Source organism: Channa argus, chromosome 8 (genome assembly GCF_033026475.1).
Source record: "Channa argus isolate prfri chromosome 8, Channa argus male v1.0, whole genome shotgun sequence".
In the NCBI taxonomy this organism is placed as follows: Eukaryota; Metazoa; Chordata; class Actinopteri; order Anabantiformes; family Channidae; genus Channa; species Channa argus.
The window spans coordinates 3,188,531-3,209,483 of NC_090204.1; the positions used below are offsets into that span (position 1 = coordinate 3,188,531).

Sequence of the window (20,953 nt, forward strand, 5' to 3'; positions counted from 1 at the left end):
AGTTACATATGAGATACAAAAAGAGATGCTTTTTTTACATTTGAGAAGCTTGAACCAGTAAACCTTTGACATGCTTCAATTGTCCCCTTTTGGATATATATATTTTTTTACATCTTTTTAAACCATGTCAGTAGTTTCTTATTTTCAGAGATTGACAATGGGAATTTTTGCCAGTGACAGTTAGTTTTGACAGCTCACATGACAAATATGCAATCTGTGGCTGAAGTTTTAGTATTATCAGCTGAAATAAATAATCAGCTTGTTTGAAATGGACAAACCTGCACTGAGGGTAGCTGTAGCTTCGTTGGTAGAGCAGTCGTCTACAAAGGACGGGGTCAGTGGTTGGACTCCCGGGCCTCCTGGCTACAAGTCAAAGTGTTCCTGGGCAAGACACTTAACCCACAAGTTGTCCCTAATGCTTGCTGCTTAGTTATAAGTCGCTATGAATAAAAGCATCTCCTAAATGACTAATTGTTATGTAATTGTATTGTCGTTTAGCCAGTTAAGGTGTGTGTAATGAATTGGTGTGTGTAATGAATTGTTACTGAAAATAAAACATGACAATTTCTTGACTTTGTCTAAACCACAGACCTTATTTAAGGCATTTCACCAATAAAACAAGAAACAACAAAGGTAACTGGCATTTCGATTTGAGCTGGCTTACACAACCTCAACAGCTCGGGTTGGGCAGTTTCGGGGGATCATTGTCTTGCCCAAGGATACTTTGACATATAGTGAGACCCTTTGGTCAATAGGCAACGACTCTTCCAAACCCCTGCTGCCCCCTACCCATGGAACTTGAATAATCAGCGTTAATTTAAAAAAAAAAAAATGTTTTCAGTGATTGATAAATGAAAATTTACATTATATTATGACGGCCCTAATTATTTATGAGAATGGATAATTCTCATGAATAACCTACCTTGCAACACATTTTGCATCTATAGTTAGGAAATGTTATCCTAACTTCTGGCCTTAGATGTACCCAAAGTTAACTGTGGGTAACTAATTAGCCAGATATGATAGTAATGCTTAAAGAAGCTATGCACGCATTATAATACATTCTTTACACTTTTGTTTTTGTGTTATTTGATTATGGAAAATTGGTTAAAGTACAAACATAATGCTTCATTCTCATTACCCTTTGAATACTGTCTTTACTACAGCTCCCTGCATACAGAATTGGACTTTAAATAATGCATGACTGATGAAACTGTAAACATGATAAATTAGTATAACTATTTTGTATAAAGTACTGTAAGATGGCTCATGTGCTAAGAAAGCTAGATGATATATTGATAAACTAGCATGAGATCATTAGCACAATCAGCTGCACATCAGATCCTCCCTTGCAGATAAGGATTCAGGTGAGGACACAGGCACATGTAATTTGTCTGGCTGATTAAAACTCTTTCGGTGCCCGTTTGATAAATTACTGTAAATTAAAGACAGATTATGTTTAGTGAGCTTGTTCCCTGTCAGAGTAAAATTCCTTTCATGTGAATGAGGCCTTAAAATTATAGAAGTATTTGGAAACAGAAAATCTGGAATGACAGCTGAAAGAAAAATGATGTTGCACTGAGGCATATACAGTGCATGAGTAGCTTTAGATCGATTAATTAGAAGTGACAAAAGATGCGTTAATATATGCAAATCAGCAATGTTGCTGATTGGACTTAACTGTGCCACTTTGGATTTGTTCCACTGGAGTTAGACGAATACGAGATCAACCATTTGCACTGCTGCTAAATGGAAATGCGGAGAAGATGTGATTTGATTTGCTTCGACCCGTCTCATGATTAAACTACTGAGGAAAAAACTAAAAACTACATTCTATTCATCACCATGTCAACCCTGGCTTTGTAGCTCTCCTTTTTTTAAATGATCAGGTTTTGTACATTTGCTCCCCAACTATGCAGTCAATTAAAGATTAGGTGGCCACGTGGTTTTCAGTGCCATAACATAGACACTTCCCAACTTGGATGTCCAGTGGATGAAATGGCTGTATAAAGGAAAATTAAACACCAGGTTAATAGTCCATCTGAGAAGTTTTTAATGCTTGCTGATTCCTGACTTCCTTGTGGTTGCCCACACACAGGAATAGGCTAATTAAAATGTATATAATTTTTTTTATCCTATTCTTATTTGAGAATTTTTTCAAATGAAAAACATATTCTTTGGTATTTATTAGGAGTTTAACACTCAAACGTTCATGTAATCAGTTTCATCAGGACTGTACAGTACAAAATGTGTAGTTTGAATATATTGTGTCGACAGTGGGCTGAAAACAAGCCTTAATTCTGTTAGCTTAGCATCCAGTTACAGTGCTACACAGATGATACTCAACTCTAAATGTCAGTAAAAGCAACTGAAAGATCTCAGGCCTCTTTCACACATGCTTGGAATCCTGATCCTCTCTGGACTTTCCCCGGAACCAGTGTATGTGGGAATGCAATTGTCCGAATCAGATAGTCCGGAGGTTTATCCTACGAGTTCCCTTGTAAAGTCCGGATTGTCTGTGTGGGTGCTCTGTTCCAAATTGTCGGGAGGATTTAAAGCGAGCAAATAAGCATGTTGAGGACATTTCAGGCAACTGCCATGTATTAAATTTGTTTTTATTTTTTGTTTTTTTGGTGAACAGCTTTGATTTGCTCTACACAAAACACTTTGTTTCCCACAGCATACTGCTCCATGCTTACCACTCACTGAAATGAAGCCCCGTTTCCCCCAAGAGAACACTTCTGACTCAGACATTCTTCTGCTGTGTAAAACTATGACTCTGGGTAATTTTCAGAGCTGATTCTTCAGACATTGGCCAGAGTTTACGTGTGACCGAGGTCTCCAATAGAAGTCTGTCAACTAGATAGGAAACCTGAGGGAAAAAAATAACCTATCAGTTTGTAAGGTCTTCTCTGTGTTCTCCCATTTATTTTAATAAATGTAGTGGCTTTCAGAAGGCTTAACTTTGTTAGTAGTAACAAAGTGTAATAAGATCTACACCTGATGCCACTAAAGACCTGTGGACAGCAGTGACACTTTTGGCAGATAGCTTACCCACCAAGCCAAAGGTTCACTGAGTGTTCACTGGATGTGAATCCTCTCGTCTCTAATTTAATGCATTCTGTCTCTTTCTTCTCTTGTAGTTGGAAAGACGTCCTTGATCACAAGGTTCATGTATGACAGCTTTGACAACACATATCAGGTAAGTGATGCTACAGGCATTGAGAGTGAATATTTTGTCTCTAATAATCAGCTTTCTGACAATTGATCAGTCACACTGAACTTGTGAGCCTTTTTATGGATAGTACAATCTAGAGAAATCAAAGACTCCACTAAGGCTCAAGTAAAATTAGTCAGCAGCAAGAAATACCTATTTTTATACAATAAGCAATGGCACCATTTGCAATTTCCAGTGTTTCTTCATAAATTGTTCATGAAATGCGAACTGGTTTTCACCAAAGTCACAAATATTACAATATTTCTAAGCTGATAAAACACACAGTCACAATCTTTCACGTCTTCATTGAACACACCCATTAAATATACAAAATGATAGTGGAAAAAGTAATGGCAACAGGGTTGAACCACCTTTTTCATCATTAACCTCAACCAAGCGCTGCCTGTAGCTGTGGATTTGACCTGCACAACTATTCTCTCTCTTGAGATCCTGCCACAGCATCTCTATTGGGTCAGGGCTCTGACTTCAAAATTGGAAACTGTGTCATTACTTTTTCTTGCTTTTTCTGACTTCTATGTGTGTGAAAACAAGGAAATTATAGCCAACATGGGTGTTTAAAACAAAAAGAAATATAGTATGGGCCCTCATATAATCGCTATTTAAAAGCCTGCTCTCCAAAGCAGCCTCCTCATCCTAAAAACTAAAAAATTGCTTGTGCAGCTACAGCACTTACAGAGGTGTTTATAAGTATCTGAGGCACACAAAGAAATGTTAAATAAAACCTTCAGTATTATTGCTTTATAAGCAGAACTTGAATACTTGTATACCAATAAAAAGGGAATTAGAAATAAATCTCACAAAGCTATTCTGCTCCCTTCTCGTATAGTGCAGATTGCTTATGTGTGTATCTTTTTGCACCTCCAGGATCTTTTTTGTGGGTGTGTACTTTTCTGCTTCTGTGCGGTGTGTGAAAACCCATAAGCAGATTAGGAAATGATGAAATGTTTTCAGTATATTAGAACCATAAAGGTGAAGAAAACGCAAGGTAACTTTATGTCATTTATCATTTTGTTAATGATAGTGCTGGTATGTGAATAATGTTTAAAGTGCACAAGCCACAACTCAGCTTGCCATTATTTTAGTTATTAATTAGTATACATTATTAAAAAATCTAAAAACAATAGCTTCACACTTTCTAGAGCTCAATGTAAACACCATCAGATGTCTTGTGTTATCTTCTATAAACCAAAGAGGTAAATGAGTGACGTGGACAACATGTACATGTACTAGTCAAAAACAGACCTTGGTTGTAAATCCATCATAATGTTTTTTTGACCCAAACCTGAACCTCAGCTTAATCAACTACAATTAATTTGAGGAATCCTTGCTTTCTTTTTAAAAAGTAAGTGAGTTGAAAAGGACATTTCCATCAGGTAGAGACTTCGCCAGCATGCCTCTTATCAGACAAATAGATAATAATTTTTCTCTTGGAAATCAGAGATGTGCTGCCTCATTCCCCAAGTGTTAATGTGGCCCTGCCTTTATCTGCAGAGGTCTCCCAAGGATTGTCACAGTTTCTGATGCTGTACCCCCTCTTTCAATCTAAATTTACTTTCTTGTCTCTGTCATGAGGAATAGAAGTAAATTAACTTTATTAAAGTAGTACACTTTGGGAACGAAGATTGAATTAGGCCTCCAGAATTTATTTTCCTGGTTTGCAGTTTTGGGCTAAGTAAAGCAGTTGTTGGCTGGGGCTTTATATTTAACAGTGGAACTTGAGTTGCAGAGCATTGTATGTGCTACTTAAAAAATACCTCATACCCACAAATTGCTTTGGAATAGGCTTGTTTAGGGTTGAACATGGTCAAAAGTATTGTTCAGCTTGTATTGCTAATGTTCGTATTATCAGTGTTGCTACACAGAGTTTTGACAATAATGCACCCTGCAAACCACCTAAAAGAAGAAAACAAGTCTCTATTCAGTGATTGTACAACTGCTGCACTGTGCTGTAATACGATTTGGGTAGCTCATTGTGAGTGGATTAAATTGTCTGTGCTAGCTTTGTGATGTGCCTTCACAGTAAGCATATCCTCTTAAACTTCTACATTCATAAGTTATGAGAGACTACAGAACCAGACACTTCACACTCACGGTTGGGGCTCATGTCTTTTGTGTCGGTAAGCTGCTGGATCTCTACAATTCATAGTGTTTCTTTAAATACTTCGCTTATCGCTTATTTGGAAGAGACCTTTTTTGGGTTGTGGATTTACAGTAAGTAACAGATGTTCACCAAACAATATGCGAGTATCTCACTGGTGTGGGAATATTTAAATGTTCGATGATTCTCGTAACTAGTGAAGCATTTTGCTGTATGTTTAGCTTATGTTAGAGGAGCGATGTTTCTATTAGTCTATTATAAATATTTCTGGACACGTTGTCTTTTAACACAGAAATTAGCATATGGGAGATAGTTCCAAGTCACGTTATTTTAGAAAAGGTTAACTTATAAGGAACAATGCTCCTGCTCACTACAACGTTGAAATGGCAATTATTTTAAGTTTTCTGATTTTCTTCAGAATTATAGTAATCCATGGATATTTTTCAAAGATACTCCTAATAACTAAATTATAATGCAGAATTCTAAACAAATGTATTCCAATCCAGTATACTGTAGTGAGACTAGTTTGTTTTTCAATACTGCCTATGTTACATGGAGAGTATTGGTGACAATATTTTCCTGTATTGTTTTTAGAGAGTAGCTTTCTCCTCAGTACAATTACCTGGAGTGACTGCAGTGGGCATCTGCAGTCTGTCTCGCTTCAAGGCCACTGCTGTAACTCCCAACCTGAATGCAGCTGTATAAATTGTGGCTTTGAAATCCAACAGCAGTCAAAGTAAGCACTGAGTGCAGCATTCTTAAAAGCATGGGGGAACATGATTTTCGAGACAAATGGCTGTCTTCATTGGCTCTATAGGGATGAGGCCATAAAGAGTGCAATCCTCACCCTTGCTTTTTAAGCCATGTCCTCCCATTTTAAGAGGGCAGGCCGTGTGCTAGGCAGACAGATGCCAGACAGATAGCATCTGCTTATTTAATAATGTTCCCATATGCTGTTTAGTGTCGGTCCCTGCAGCACAAAATTGTAATGGCTTGTGCACCAAATGATAAGATCAGTAAGGGAGGAATATGAAAATGAGATGATTATTTATTTTTTTAAAAGACAAAGCCATTTGAATCCACCACTTAACCCTGTGTTCAGAAACAGCCTCTTTATTCCCTTCTTACACCTAGTTTCTTTTTGGTTTGGTTTTCAGATTGTGGATTTTTTTTAGGTACTGTAAACAAAGACCTTTGTTTGCAGCCATACATCAAAGCCAAAGCTCAGTCTTTCCTCTGTGTGTGTGTTTGCATGCTGCACCCTTTTACATACATCTTAATATCATTTCTTTTCCTCCCTGGCTCAGTGACAGGTAGGGCTGTAAATGATTTTGCAGTCTTTTTCGAGCTCAACTCCTGAGACCTTTGAGTATTAATTAAAATGCTGCATGCATTAACTCAGTTTGCGTGTTTATGCTGCTACTCAGAGGAGCTACTGGATTTACCCAGAGAGAGTGGAAAGATGCTTCGACTGAGAGCCTGCAGGAGACATCTGTCCTGATGAGAAGATTTATGAAGTTGTAGATTCCAGGCACCACATGTTTTTGTTTTCATGTACGCGAAGATTTTAGATTTGAGCAGTTTCAGTCCAATCCTTTGAAAGAAGAGAAGCGGTATATTTAGAGACCGAGGGTCATCAGAAAGATGAAACCATGCATGGTAGTGGCTTTAGTCAGCAGGAAGGTGGGAATGAGGCGAGCCAGATTTGTTGCATTCAAAGCAGCAGAGTCCCATCAAGCAGCCACCCAGCCGAGAGAGACAGAGGCAGGCGTCTTTGCTCCCCTGGCAGCACATACTAAAGGGCTCAGAGGCCTCCAGAGGCAGAATGTTTCATGTCAGCTGTAGTGGAGCTGTCTGTCAAGCCTGACCACCAAGCTGTGACTGCATCTGTCTGCCCCGCCCAACTACTCAGCTTCTTACTGTAGCAGCTGGTGAATCAAATGTTTTTTTTTTCTTTTTTAACATTTCACAAATAGATAAAATGTCACTCATATGTGTGAAAAAGAGGATACAAGGATTAACAGTGTGCATTTTTAGGGTTAGGGTTAATGATAAATGTGTGAACTCTGGTTGAAAGACTTGCCAAGTCCCACTTATAAGGCAGTTGTAGATGATGTAATATTCGGCGTATTAGTAGTGATCGCCATCATCTAACCAGCCGACAACTACTGTAACTAAATTACCGCATCAACAGAGCTTCACCTACAGTACATTCTTTTATGACGTAGTCTGATATAAGTAGAATAATTATCAATGTCCTATGGCACCTTTAATGCCTATATAATTGTTATATTCAACATATATCAAAAATATGTATCCTGCTGTCTGGAGAAGGTTGGATCTATCTCATCTTGTGCTGCCAGGAAACTTCAAGTTAAGCAGATTAGTTGTATTCAAATGAGTCAAAAAGAACTCTTTGAGACATTGCCAGAATGTGCTCACTGTGACTCAAGGTCTGTTGGTTTACCAGTGTCCCCACCAGATGGAGGACTGTGAAAATCCTGATGGGCACTGAAGTGGTGGAAGTAATATTTGGAATTAAGTTGTGCATTTGTTAATTTACATGCAGCGATTAAAGCTAAATGTGCTGTTTATGTTCTGTCACACATCTAATGTCTTTTGGTTTTTTTTTGTATAATTTTTATTTAATGTTATTAACCCACCATTACCACTGATTGTAGTGCACCGGAAGGACTGTTGGTTTTAAACAGACATGTTCAATATGTTGGATAAGATTGGATTGTAGACCCTTACACTGGATTACATAATTTATCATTTAGCATGATCCTTAACGCCACTTTAATCAAGATGTTATATTAACAGTCTAATAAATGACTACATGGAATTGAAAAGGGGTCACTCATAGAAATGAAGCCACAGGGAATTATCACCCAACTCTGCATTACCCTTGGTTCTTTAGTTTTCATTCATTGTTTGTTTCCCAGCCCTCAACTTTGTCACTGGTCTCAGCAGCATTATTTTCACTGAAAAAGCTCTGCAGGTTTACATTACCTGCCCAGCATCAAACAGTGGATAGTCACAGTTGGTGACTAGCTGGTGAATTTAGTGCAAAAAAACAAAGAAGAAAAATCTAAAACAGAGCTAAAATGAATGGAAGCCGAGAATTGTTTCTGAATTTGTCCGGAGGATCGAAGCACAACTACAAATAAATCTTTATATTTCTCTGTATCTGCTAAATGGATAAATAAGCAACTACTACATTTGCTTTGTTATTAATCCTTAAAATATTTCAGGTCTTAATAATCATTGCAAAATGTGCTCATTTGTAAAACACAGTTCATAAATCACACCCCTACATTCTGAATTTGGTGGATTGAATTAGTAAATTAAGGTTTTATTACATATCAGTAAATGTTAATGAGTCAATAAACTTAGGTCAACTTATTTATTAATGATTATATTTGTATAATATCATTTGAAAGCTATACTAAGGTTACAGTCAAAAGTCAAAAATACATTTAAATATAATGTGTTGAATTCCCTCAGATATGTAAAAAGCTTTTTTTGCACTAGTTGCTGGCAGAATAGGCCTTGGTCTGTCTTGCAAAGATGTGCACTGGTTAAAAATTAAGAAGATATATTAATAATTTCTGATGATCTAATCTGTCCATGTATAGCTGTCTGTGTGGGCTTCTATATTTAAAACTGCAGCCACAAAGGTTCTACAGCACCTCTGATTTCATGTCACATGCTACCAATGCTCATATTAAGACCCAAATTTCTATCATTTTGTTGTGAATTTATGGGCTGTTCTCATGGGTCAGTCTTTAGCACACTGTGATCTTTTTTTTTTTTTTCAATCTACTCTACGGACAGGGATACATAAAATTATAGCCTAGCTGCAGCCTAGCTCTGCTTGATCTGAGTGTAAAGGAAAAGAATAAATGACATCCTGTCTTTGTGCCAGACTCGCTGAGTTAGTCCACTGTGGTCGCTGGCATCACCAAGGAAACAAGTGCGTGATCAAGCTGCTGATGCCCAGTTCTGTCAAAGTGGGCTGTGGGCACCCTACTGGAGTGCCTAACATAGACTAACACAACAGCTACACCCACCTGACTAATCACTTATGGCTACAAATGTATCAAAATGCATATTAATACGAATAATGTTGAATTGGTGTAAGTGCTGGTGGGAACCTGCATCGTGGCAGGTGTCCAGCCTTTCAGGCGTGTTTTTCATCTTCAGTACAGACACTAGCTGCTCATTGCTGACAACCTTAGGTCAGTCCCACAACAACCCTTAAAGGATAACTCTGGTCATTTTCTAAATTAATTGTATTCTTCACAATCACCATTCAGAGGTTAAATCTAGCGTTGAATCTTCTCTACACACATTTGGTTAGTTGTTAGTCTGCAGCCTGGATTTGCTTGTTCATTAATACCATAGACCTCCGTTGTTGTCCAAAAATTCCAGCATATTTTTACATTTTAAAACCGGTGACCTTTCTATTTTTACAAAATGTTGCACCAGATCCAGCACTTTGTTGTAATGCAAATTGTGAACTGCGATATTTAATACGCAGTAACTGAGACTGTAGAGAGTGTCCACACAATTTACATCAAAATCTTAATTTTCAAAATGAAAAATATATATCACCCAGTGGACTAGTGTGTCGGGTTGGTCCATGAGCGGAGTTCCATGACAAAACCAACAAACAAAACCAGGCTGCAGGCTGACAACTATAGAGAAGATTCAGTGTTGGCTTTAGCATCTATATGTAAACTGTGGACAATAAGATTAATTATAACCACATGAAAAGGTCACAAACCATCAGTCTCAACCCTCAGTCATAAAAGTCTCTCATTTGTTGCAATGTCTTATGCTGCCTTAAATATTTAAGCACCTATTGTATTTTACAACAGATGATCCATGACTCCACGATGTTAATAAAATGTGACTGATGTTACTGTAGTTTTTTAAATGTTTTTTTAAAAATTATCCATCTTTAAAGAGATATTAGGATTTATTTATATTTCAAAGTTGAAAATAGTAAAACAAACAAATAAACCTGCAGTTTAACATTGATTTGTCCATGCCAGAGCACCTGATGATATCATGGCAGGCAGCAAGGCAGAAAGCCACCGGCTTGGCTGTGCAAAGTAAACATCCCGAGATGAGGAAACACAGTGCCATCTGCCTCGTGACACAAAAAAGGGAATGATTAGATTGCTATTATAAATAGATAAAGTGTAATATGATTAACCATGATTTGAAGCAGCCCCTTTTCAGTTTAAACAATAGACAAAATACACACAGCGTATGTGAAACAATAGAGATGTTTGGAACATTATATATAATATAATATTCAAATCGGACTGTGAATGCATTTGATAATTAGTCATGAGTAAATAATCTACAATAACTTCCTCAAAAATGCTGTTTTATTGCATCGTGTTGTTTTATAATCGTTATGTGATGCTTATTGACCTTGTGCAAATATGGGAACTGCAATGAATCTGTCTTTTTTACATTTTGTACCTTTAGGTTCTATTATTTAGTTCCTCAGTAAATTCCCTGTTGTTTGTGTTTCATGTTATTTACAGTGATGTTGACACATAGATGTCTTCTTTCCCTTAACTAGGCAACAATTGGAATTGACTTCCTGTCGAAAACCATGTACTTGGAAGATCGAACGGTAAGAACTTTAGAAATGTTTGTGATGTGTCAAAAGTGCAATAATTTCAAACTATTGGACTGTTCATCTTTACAATAAAGCCTATATGCATTAAGACTGATGAACTGTTCATGGGGCATATTTTCATACAGCCCTGTAAATGCCTCTGTGCGTGTGTGTGCGTGCGTGTGTGTGGAGGGAGCCTATCTTTTCCAGGCATTCTGACTATCTGAATAATCTCAGCCTCCTCAGCTTTCTCTCTCTGAACCCCAGGTGAGGTTGCAGCTCTGGGACACGGCAGGACAAGAGCGCTTCAGGAGCCTCATCCCCAGTTATATACGGGATTCCACTGTGGCTGTGGTGGTCTACGACATTACAAGTGAGTCTCCCTTAAGAATTCTTTGCCGATGTTATTTATATTATTATATTATTGTATTTTTTCCTTCTTTTTTTTTTTACATTTTACTATTAAGCACTGGTGGCCAGAAGTAATGCCTCTCATAGTTAATACCATTTAGGCATAAGCTTGACTATATGTTAAACAAGTTGCAGATGGGTTTTCCAGAGTAGAAAGATCCTGAATGAAATTTCAAAAATGTCATCATAATGTTCCTCAAAGGGTATCACTGAGCAATGAGATGTGGCTTATTACATTAAGCTCCCAGAGATCAAATTCTTCTGCCATGGCTAGTAACCCTCGCTGAAGAAAAATGTAGATATTAGTATATATTAGTTAAATCTTATCTTAAATTCCTGTCATTGTCCACTCATTAAATGAAAATATTTCAGTGGTTTGCTTTTAAAAGGACAGTAAGGAGATTTAAAGGGTCATTGCTTAGCAACTCCCTCTTCAAAGCAGCAATTTCTGCCTCTTTAGATAATTTTTGCTTGTGATCTGTAATATAATCACATTTTTATGTGGATCCCCCTTAAAGAGCTGTTGTTGTTGATGACCCAACCAGTATTTTCTGATTTTATGTTCCCAAGTCAGTTGCTTAGCTTTAATAATTTTAAGTGCAAAGATCAAATCAGTTATTTTAAGTCAAATGCCCACGAGGTGATTTTTTTTCCATAGTAACCCAGGTTTTTTTCCATAATAATAATAATATATTACCATCCCCCCAAATCCTTTTCACCTTGAAAAAGACATTGGGTCTGTGTCAAGGAATTCCCAGTCCGAATATATAATACGACTCTTGTGTGCCTGCCAAAATGCCGGCATACTAAATGGATTTAGAACCATGAATCTACAGCATAACATGTATTTAATGTGTAATTTTAGTACTGTGTGCATCATACAATATTATCTTTCAGTTGTAATAAGATCTAGAAAAAGGTCACGTTTTTTCACATGTATGTTTTCATAATGTGAAAAATGTTCAATTAATTTTATTTCAGCAGATATACCAAGCATGTCACTGTTCAAAAATCCAAATGAAATTACAATAGTTTTGTTTAGGACAGTAGGAGCAGGAACAGTATCAGTATATTAAATCCCACTGCAGTTGTACAAACATTTTTATTATGACTATGCTTTGTTTCCTCCCATTTTCAACAGATATTAATTCATTCCAGCAGACGTCAAAGTGGATTGACGATGTGAGAACAGAGAGAGGAAGTGATGTCATCATTATGCTTGTTGGCAATAAAACAGATCTGGCAGATAAAAGGTATGTAGTTACTGTTCAACCTGCCTCTTATCTAGTCCGTGTTTTCATTGTGTATCGACAGTATGGCACTGATGATGTGAGAAGTGTCAGTCGGTTTGTAGAAACATTCAACAGAGCACAGTCCTCCAGAACCAAACATAATAGAAACATCGGGCTCCACCAGCTGTCCCTGCAGAGTAGATGATTTGATTAGACTTTGGAGCATCTTGCTGAATAAATCTTTATATTAATGAGGCAGAAATTACTATCATGGGACCAATATAACTTCTTAGGACTTGACCATATAAATTTAATAAAGTTAGCATCTCACTAGTATATAAAGACAGGTATGAGAGCTTCATGTTTGCCATAATGTAAAGCAAATATATTAATGAAAACACCAATTCAGCATAACTAGTAATATTTAGTATTATTGTGGTGACTGGACATAAGGTGCCTCATCTGTCTCATACTGGAGCAGTTCCTGTCTACATACTTGCTTGCAAATGAGGAAATTACTGCTTGCTTGGGGAACCTATTCAGTGATTTAGTCCCTGGTGGCACTTAACAATCATGGAGTCTGTGCAAAAATTACTGTTTTTTATGCATGTATATAACTGTATAGCTGATAAGAGGGTGAGAAAATGCTGATGAGGCAATCTCTGATAAAAGTGATAAGGTATAAGAATTTGATCTGGGGAGGGAATGATTAGAGAGAATAGCAGAAAATAATGGGAGAATTGAACCATAAAAGGATTTGTGTCATCATGCATGTTAATGTAATATTGTAAACTAAGTGGTAAAATGCAACAACTTGCAAGTCATTGGAAAGTCAGCTTTCCTTTCTGTCTTTCTTTGACACTCTTTAGAAACCTTTCACATTACTTTTTTTTTTTTACTTATTTGGATACACTGAATTCTTAATGAGTGTGGAGTTGGTCTTTTTTGTATTTATTAGATGAATAATGGCTAACTCTTACAGCGTTCACCAAAGAGATTAGAGACCTTATCTGGTAATTACGAGATACGGGACTAAGGGATCTCATAAATATGAGAACGTTTCAGAACCTGCCTTAGATTAATGAGGTTTTTAGGATTTCTTCAGTATCACAGTAGTTGTGTGAAAGTTTGCAATACTTAAAAAACTCTACAGTAAAAAAAAACAACTGTCGATTGATAATTCGGTGGACTTGCCTTTAAAAAATGCCAATTCGGCATATTTATTGATGCTAAATGTAAACATATGGGCTAAAAATGAGGCCAAGTTAAAACCCACAGTGCAACTTTCTGTATCTATGGCAACATGACACATCCTGTTTCTCTTCTCACTAATGAACACTTTTAACATTCAACGTTTCATTATTTCCGGATATCAAGATGTGTAGAATAGATAAGAGTGGTTATTTATTTGTCGCTATTGGAGACGACAATGCATCATGGACCTAAATAACTGGGGTACTCAGTGAAATCAGCTTTCTTAAATAATTGGAACATTGTTTACATCCACTGGAAAGCTCACCTCACCTTGCACTTAGTTTAGAAGCTTGGCACAAAGACTTTACCTGTATAATGATGGATATGCTGCTTTTTGGCTTCTCTCTCTCTCTCTCTCTCTCTCTCTCTCTCTCTCTCTGTCTCTGTCTCTCTCTCTATGGAGTTTGGGAAGTATTCAAATACTGTGACACTGAAGACATCCTAAAAATCTGATTAATCTATGGCAGGTTCTGAAACATTCTCATATCTATGAGATCCCGTATTTCATAATTAAGAGAAACATAACAAGTAAATAAGAGATAAAGATCTCGTAATAACGAGAAACATAAGTCATAAATACAAGATCTGGATCTAGCAATTGCGAGAAATGTATCTCGTAATTGTGAGATTTTCTTTTCTTTGGTTAATGCAATGCGCCGCCGTTAAGTCTAACTCTCATCAGATACTCATTCTATTAATTTCATAGAGACCAAGACATGATGGCTAATTTCAATAAGATACCTAAAAAACATCATGCAATAATTAAATTTCCGCAATCGTGCTTTAATGCAGAAATATTCAAAAGCCCTTAGGAGGGTTTACCCTACAACATGCATAGTGTGATAGCAGTGTCATTGTGAGCATGTTAGCATGATTACCACGTCACAATGACTAAGAACAGTTTCTGTGAGCCACTATCATGTAACCTGTAACACTATTAAACCCTTGGAACTTTTCCTCTTTTATCCCTTTGAACATTGAGTTGATTTCAACATAATAGGGTTTTTTGACCAATATTATAAATAATAATTTGATTCTAAATTTAAAATTTAAAAATTTAAATGATATTTAAATTTAAACTGATTTCTACAAAGACAAATAAGACATTTAAAATAAGTGATTACATATTCACCTTCTTCAAAGTGACTGCCTTAAATAATTACAGGTGCAGGCATTTGTTTTTAAGTCACAAAATTAGTTAGATAAATTACCTGAGTGCAGTTACTGAATTTCATGTGATTGTAGAATAAATACACTTGTATCTGGGAGATCCAGTTACTGGTCAGTCAGTATCCTGGCCACAAGTACATGGCACTTCAGTCTTCCAAATGGTGGTGGAACAGAAAAAAAGCCCCTAAAGGCATGTAGTGCTTGGGGAAGTTCCTCCAGAGATTTCTTCCTAGAACCGAGTTCTTAGAACTGTTTGGCCAGAAAGTCAACTGGACGAAGATTCTATAGTCTGATGAGTCCAAAGCTGAGGATTTTGATGATCAGATTAAATGCTATGTTAGAGAAAAACCAAGCAGTGCACATTATCAAAACAGCCTCACCACAGTCAACAAAGGTGGTGGAAGCATCATCCTGTGGGCCGCTTCTCTGCAGCCGGCTCTGATAACTGAATGCAGCAAATTTTAGAAAAGTCCTTGGGAGAAACCTGTTGCAGCCTGTGACTTGGGAGAGGCAAAGTCAATGTTCTGAAGTGGATGAATCAGAACCCCGACCTCAATCCAATTAGGAATTTGTGGCTGGATTTGAAAAAGGCTGTTTAGGTATGATCCTTGTGCCACTGAGAGAACAGCAGATTTTCAAAGAAGAATGGTGGGAGTGGACAGATATTCAAAGCCAGTTGAGACTTCTCCAAACAGTCTCGGTGCCATAATCACAGCCAAAGGTTTATCTACTGTAATAAACATTGACTTTAATAGATGCACCTTTGGCTGTAATCCTTTTCTTTATGTTGGTTTTTTCTATTTATTAATTGACATTACACTTATTTTTCACTTACATGTAAAAACCTTTCTTAGATATTTCTGTCAAAAAAGCCAGATTGAGAAAACCATGATTCAATGTTAAAAGAAAAGCTAATTTAAAAAAAATATATATATATAATTTCCTCATGATACTAATGTGATGAGAATGCATGCACAAGTTATGCACCAGTTTAATTGTTATGGTCTGTTTTATTTGCCCATCGTGTAATAATACCATTTATATTATGGTAAAGATGTTGAGGATGTACCTTGAGCTGCAGAAAGAAATTCCCGTTGGCATACTTGTGGAAACTGCTGGTGATGGCGGTTTGCTGGATATACTGTATCTCCCTGGATCTTGCAATAAAAAATCATTGTTGCTGTAACAGCACACGGCAGACAAAAGCTAGTACTGGGCATGGCCAAACAATACTGCATATGGGTATAGACACAATCATGTGCATTGTTAAGATCATATGAAATTAAGAATAAAAATTAAAATATATGTACATTTGAATGTAAGTTCCATGAATTTGCCTAAATATATTTTGCTTGCTGAGGTGTTAAACTGCAGGACAGGATTAGGTGTGATTTTTTTTTTTTTTTTGGTTTGTTTGTTGTTTTTCATCCAAACCACTGCAAAAAAAAAAAAAAAATAGCATTTTAATACAGCATCATTATATTAGCTTTACAGTCACCCTACATCTAATTAATATGTATATTAGGTGTAATATTTTAGGTAATATATTTACCAAAATATACATCAAGTACTGCGAGTGGATTGTATGTGAAACAACAGTGATGTAGCTGTCTTTGAAAAATTAGTTGAGTCTTCAACCATGTCAATATGAAAGAGTGGAAATTCTGTACAACTGAGATCAGAGTATCTCAGGGATCCGGTGTGGTTTTCTCTGTGACATCTTAAGTGTTTCTCTAGGTGGGTGTGTGGGTGGCCAGGCCTTTAAAAACTGTTCTAAAATAAGTCAGTGACGCAATTTTGTTACATTCTCCTTCATGATAACTCTACTGTGGGCTACCCTTCATGCTAGTTGAGAAGAAGCAGAGATTCCTGTGTGCGGCATTACTATGAAGTGGCGCAATTTGATTATCAGGTGCTCCGGAGGAGAAACTCTATGTGATTCATATTTCTCTTGTGTTTGATGGTTTGTTCATTCATGCATGATGGAGCTTCTCACAGCGCTTAGTGCTTAGGGGAGTTAAAAGCACAGTAAAGCCCTGCACAGGGGAAAACTAGTGTGCATTGTACGCCAGGCATTGTCACTGAGGTGGAGCCAAGCTGTCTGTACAGGAAGCAGCCAAGTGAATTGTGCTGGTTAACTAAGTACGTTACTAAGTACATAATCATGCAGTGATTTCATTATCTTTCCTACCTTTACACTACTTTTATGATTTGGTGAGAAGTATGCTTCCAAACTAATGTTGGGTTTCAAAGTTAATGTAGTTTAAACCAGGTTCAACAATGTAGATGCTTAAAAAGCCTTATCTGAATGTATGATGTTGAGTCAGGTGACTGAGCACAGTAAGGTTTAGTATCCTGTAGAAAAGTTGTGGTTTAATAATAGTAATTTGCTTTGAGAGCTACACTGTTCTGCAGCTCACTATACATGCTTCCTCTAAAGAAAGAAAAAATAATGCATTTTGTACTTTTGTACTGTCATTAGATGCATCATTAATGTAAAGAAATATATATTAGTGAACCATGAGTGAACAATAGTAATCGAGCCAAATGACTGGCTAAACAAACAAACAAAGGTGAGCAGTTAGCTCCGTTATGCTTAGGTTCAGCGAGATTTTTGAAAGTGTTGGATAGTTACAGTTATTATTGAAAAGAGCTGCTCTTAAACTACAGGTGCTCTGCTACACTACATGAATGTTGCTAGGATGCTACAGACTGTGCATTCATTTTGCCTTTTCTGATAATAAATGAAGCCTGGTGCTGTTTAAGTTGGGAAGCGTGGATCTTGAAATAGCCACAACAGCAGTGGTGCAACTCTGTCAGGTGGTGTTATTATGTAAATACTTCTCCAGTGCAGGCTTTTCTCACTGCAGACATCGCTTTCCCCCACTCACAAAGAGCCTTTTGCTATTTGTTCTTTTCTGGGATACAAAGAAACAGTGCATGGACAGGAGGATAATAAACATGTTTCTGTGTTAAATGCTTTGCACAACAGCATAACTTGTAAATGTGTGGAGTCAGGTTTATACACACAGAGTTACAATTCTTTCTGCACTTAGGGGATTGACTGGTTTGTCACAGTTTTCCCACCAGTGGCAGGTTGATTTAAGCCAGTCATCCTAATAAAGATGGTGTGCAGGCTGTAGAGTCAGCAGGCCTGCACTGATTGCTTCATTTGTGTTAATGGCCACCTGACACAGTCTCTGTTTCACCAGAGAGCCAAACAATCACTTCCACATTCATTAAAATGCAGTTCAAATTGGCTGTTATTAATTTCTCCCAGGACAATAAAATCATTTTCAGTCATTAGCTAAATGGTTGTGGTGTGTCCTCACGAAGCATATAATGACAGGGGCTTCTGTTACAAACAGTGGGCTTCACTGTGAGTCTAGCAACCATAGTATCTGCTTGTCTTTGTTCAATGCTAATATGAGCCAATCAGCCTCTGTTTCATACTGTAAACTGTGTATAATTATTTCTAATGCATTAATCTGCAATTATTTTGTTAATAATTACTATCTATTCACAGGCAAATCACAATCGAGGAAGGTGAACAGAGGGCTAAAGAGCTGAGTGTCATGTTCATAGAGACCAGTGCTAAGACAGGGTACAATGTTAAACAGGTGAGTGGGTTTAGCGCAGATAAGTCTTCAAAACAAATTCCCTGCCTTTATGTCTCTGTAGATTGCGAACGTATTCATTTTAATAATGAACACCTAATTAAAAACTGACCTATATAAATAGATGTGTTTTGGAACTGTCATATTTCAATATGTTGTTCACCAGAGGGGAACTGTCAGGTAACATATTTGATCAATTCATAATTGAAAAAAGATGCCCAAGCACCTCAGTAAAATAAAAGTGAGTACATCTGTGGTTTTAAATTTAAATTTAAAACGGCAAGTAAGAAACCAGACTGTGAGACCTAATAACGGAAGCAGAGGATACCAGAGCATCAGTGGCTACTGAACATTTGCCAAAACACACGCAACATCACTTAGGAGGAATAGGAAGAGCCAATATGCCAAAAACAGACGGCACAATTATCGTCCCAACTTTTCACATTTGCGCTGAAAAACAGATGGGTAAGTGCTCTTGACTTGACACAAAGATCATTTGTGAAAATTGGTGCTTTGGTGACTGATCAGACAGTGTGAAGGACACTGCATGAAGTTGATCTCTAAGGATGGGATCCAAGAACAAAACTGTTGCTCACAAAATGGCACAAAACTGCAAGATAATGTTTTGCCAAAGAAGATGAAAAGAAGCCTGATGGATACTGGCAGCACATTCATGGGCAAATAAACCAAAATGAATTAATTTGGATTAGATGGAGTCCAGCACATTTGGTGTGGACCAGGCTAGGTCTACCACAGAGACTGTATCGTGCCGTGAAACGTGGAGAAAGTGGAGGAGAGATGACATTGACTGTACAGTATTCAGCTTTTTAAGTTACTCAAGTATCAATAATGGTATTAGCTTCTGTAATATAGATGCATCATTTCTGCATATTAACAGAGATTTGGGGAGTTTCAGATCCAAAGACGACCGTAGCCTGGTTCAACAACAGTGATTTTGTTACTGAACAGATGTTTGTTGTTAAGACAGGCTATATTGTGTCTGGTGGTGAATGGTGTTGCTGGCAGACACATCTCCTTCTCACCCCATCAACAGAATAGCCTATTCTTCACCTTACTTCAGGACTGTGGACACCAAGAATAAAAGGCCAGGACGGAACATGGTGGTGTAAAACCTGCAAAACAGAGGCCACAGTCCTGCTGTCAAAGGCTGCAGTGTTTGCACTGTTCTGCTGTGTCATCATGTGTCAGCATATTCAGACTTTTAGGCATCATTTGCATGGTCATCAAATCCATAGGCAATCATTAATCTTTCCTGTGATTTAACTTTTTTTAATTGTCGCCGCGACAAATTTTAAATGCAATTTATATTGTTTTGTATTTTTTTTATATTTATAGTTCTGAAAATCTTTTATATTTTTTAGTTTTGGAAAGGTAACAACTGAATTTGAAAATGATATTTACTCTGTCACAATGATGGAGACATTATTTCATTTTACATTTTTATGTCATGGGTTTGGAGTGCAGATGTTTTTAAGTCAGTCTGACCTTATAACTGCATTACCTGTACATCTCATAAATAGTTCAACGAAAATACCCAGAGCCCCAATGTTTATGGGTTTGACAGAGTTTTATGTGTATCATATCCGACTTCATATTCTTTTAAATAAAGGTTCATCAATAACCCTGTCTTTAAATGTTTTAAGGGGGAAAGCTAAAAAGGGCAAAATTGTTAGTTTAATCTTAACGTTATTTGGATATTATATTGCTGGATAAAATTTTCTATATTCTAACATGGGGTCCTGATTATGTGTCTTTGTTTCCAGCTGTTTCGGCGCGTGGCAGCTGCTCTTCCTGGGATGGAAAGTATGCAAGAAACAAGCAAAGAAGGGAGTATCCTTTGAGCATTTTAGATATCGTGGAAATCCTCTTTTCATGTTCCCTAAATAACATGTAAATATTCGGAGCTTAGAAGAAACATTCGAATCCTGATGTGATAGCATCATTCACTGCTCATATATAAAGGAAAACCGTTACTGTCACCTACTTAAACAGGTGTCAAGCTCCTGTAAAATGAAATGTGTTTTCACAAACTGTTGCTAAAGGCACTGGCACCTGATGAGTGCAGGGGGCAGAGCAGCTGGTCAGCCACTAAGTAGATGCCTGCAGATGATTCGGTGGTGGGTTTCTGGTTTAAACCAGTGAATAGAGTCAGTCACACTGTGGTGCTGTTGCATACAAATTTCCTAACTAGCACCTCATATCTGCTGCTGTCAACTGAGGGTTTCACAGATCCACCTGAGGAAGATTTGTTAGGGGCTGGTGCCATTTTAC

At 37.2% G+C, this 20,953-nt stretch overlaps 1 protein-coding gene across 2 annotated transcripts in view; it reads left to right on the plus strand.

Moving 5' to 3' along the window:
- The window catches only part of rab6ba (RAB6B, member RAS oncogene family a), a 50,193-nt gene that overhangs the window by 22,236 nt on the left and 7,004 nt on the right, over window positions 1-20,953 (plus strand). The window contains exons 2-7 of one of the 2 annotated variants that reach the window (XM_067513218.1): window positions 3,144-3,202; window positions 10,939-10,992; window positions 11,224-11,350; window positions 12,530-12,641; window positions 18,571-18,664; window positions 20,446-20,512. In XM_067513218.1, the coding sequence (XP_067369319.1) occupies window positions 3,144-3,202; window positions 10,939-10,992; window positions 11,224-11,350; window positions 12,530-12,641; window positions 18,571-18,664; window positions 20,446-20,512 (513 nt within the window). The remainder of the gene's footprint in view (window positions 1-3,143; window positions 3,203-10,938; window positions 10,993-11,223; window positions 11,351-12,529; window positions 12,642-18,570; window positions 18,665-20,445; window positions 20,513-20,953) is intronic. The other variant, XM_067513219.1, reaches the window with a different exon arrangement.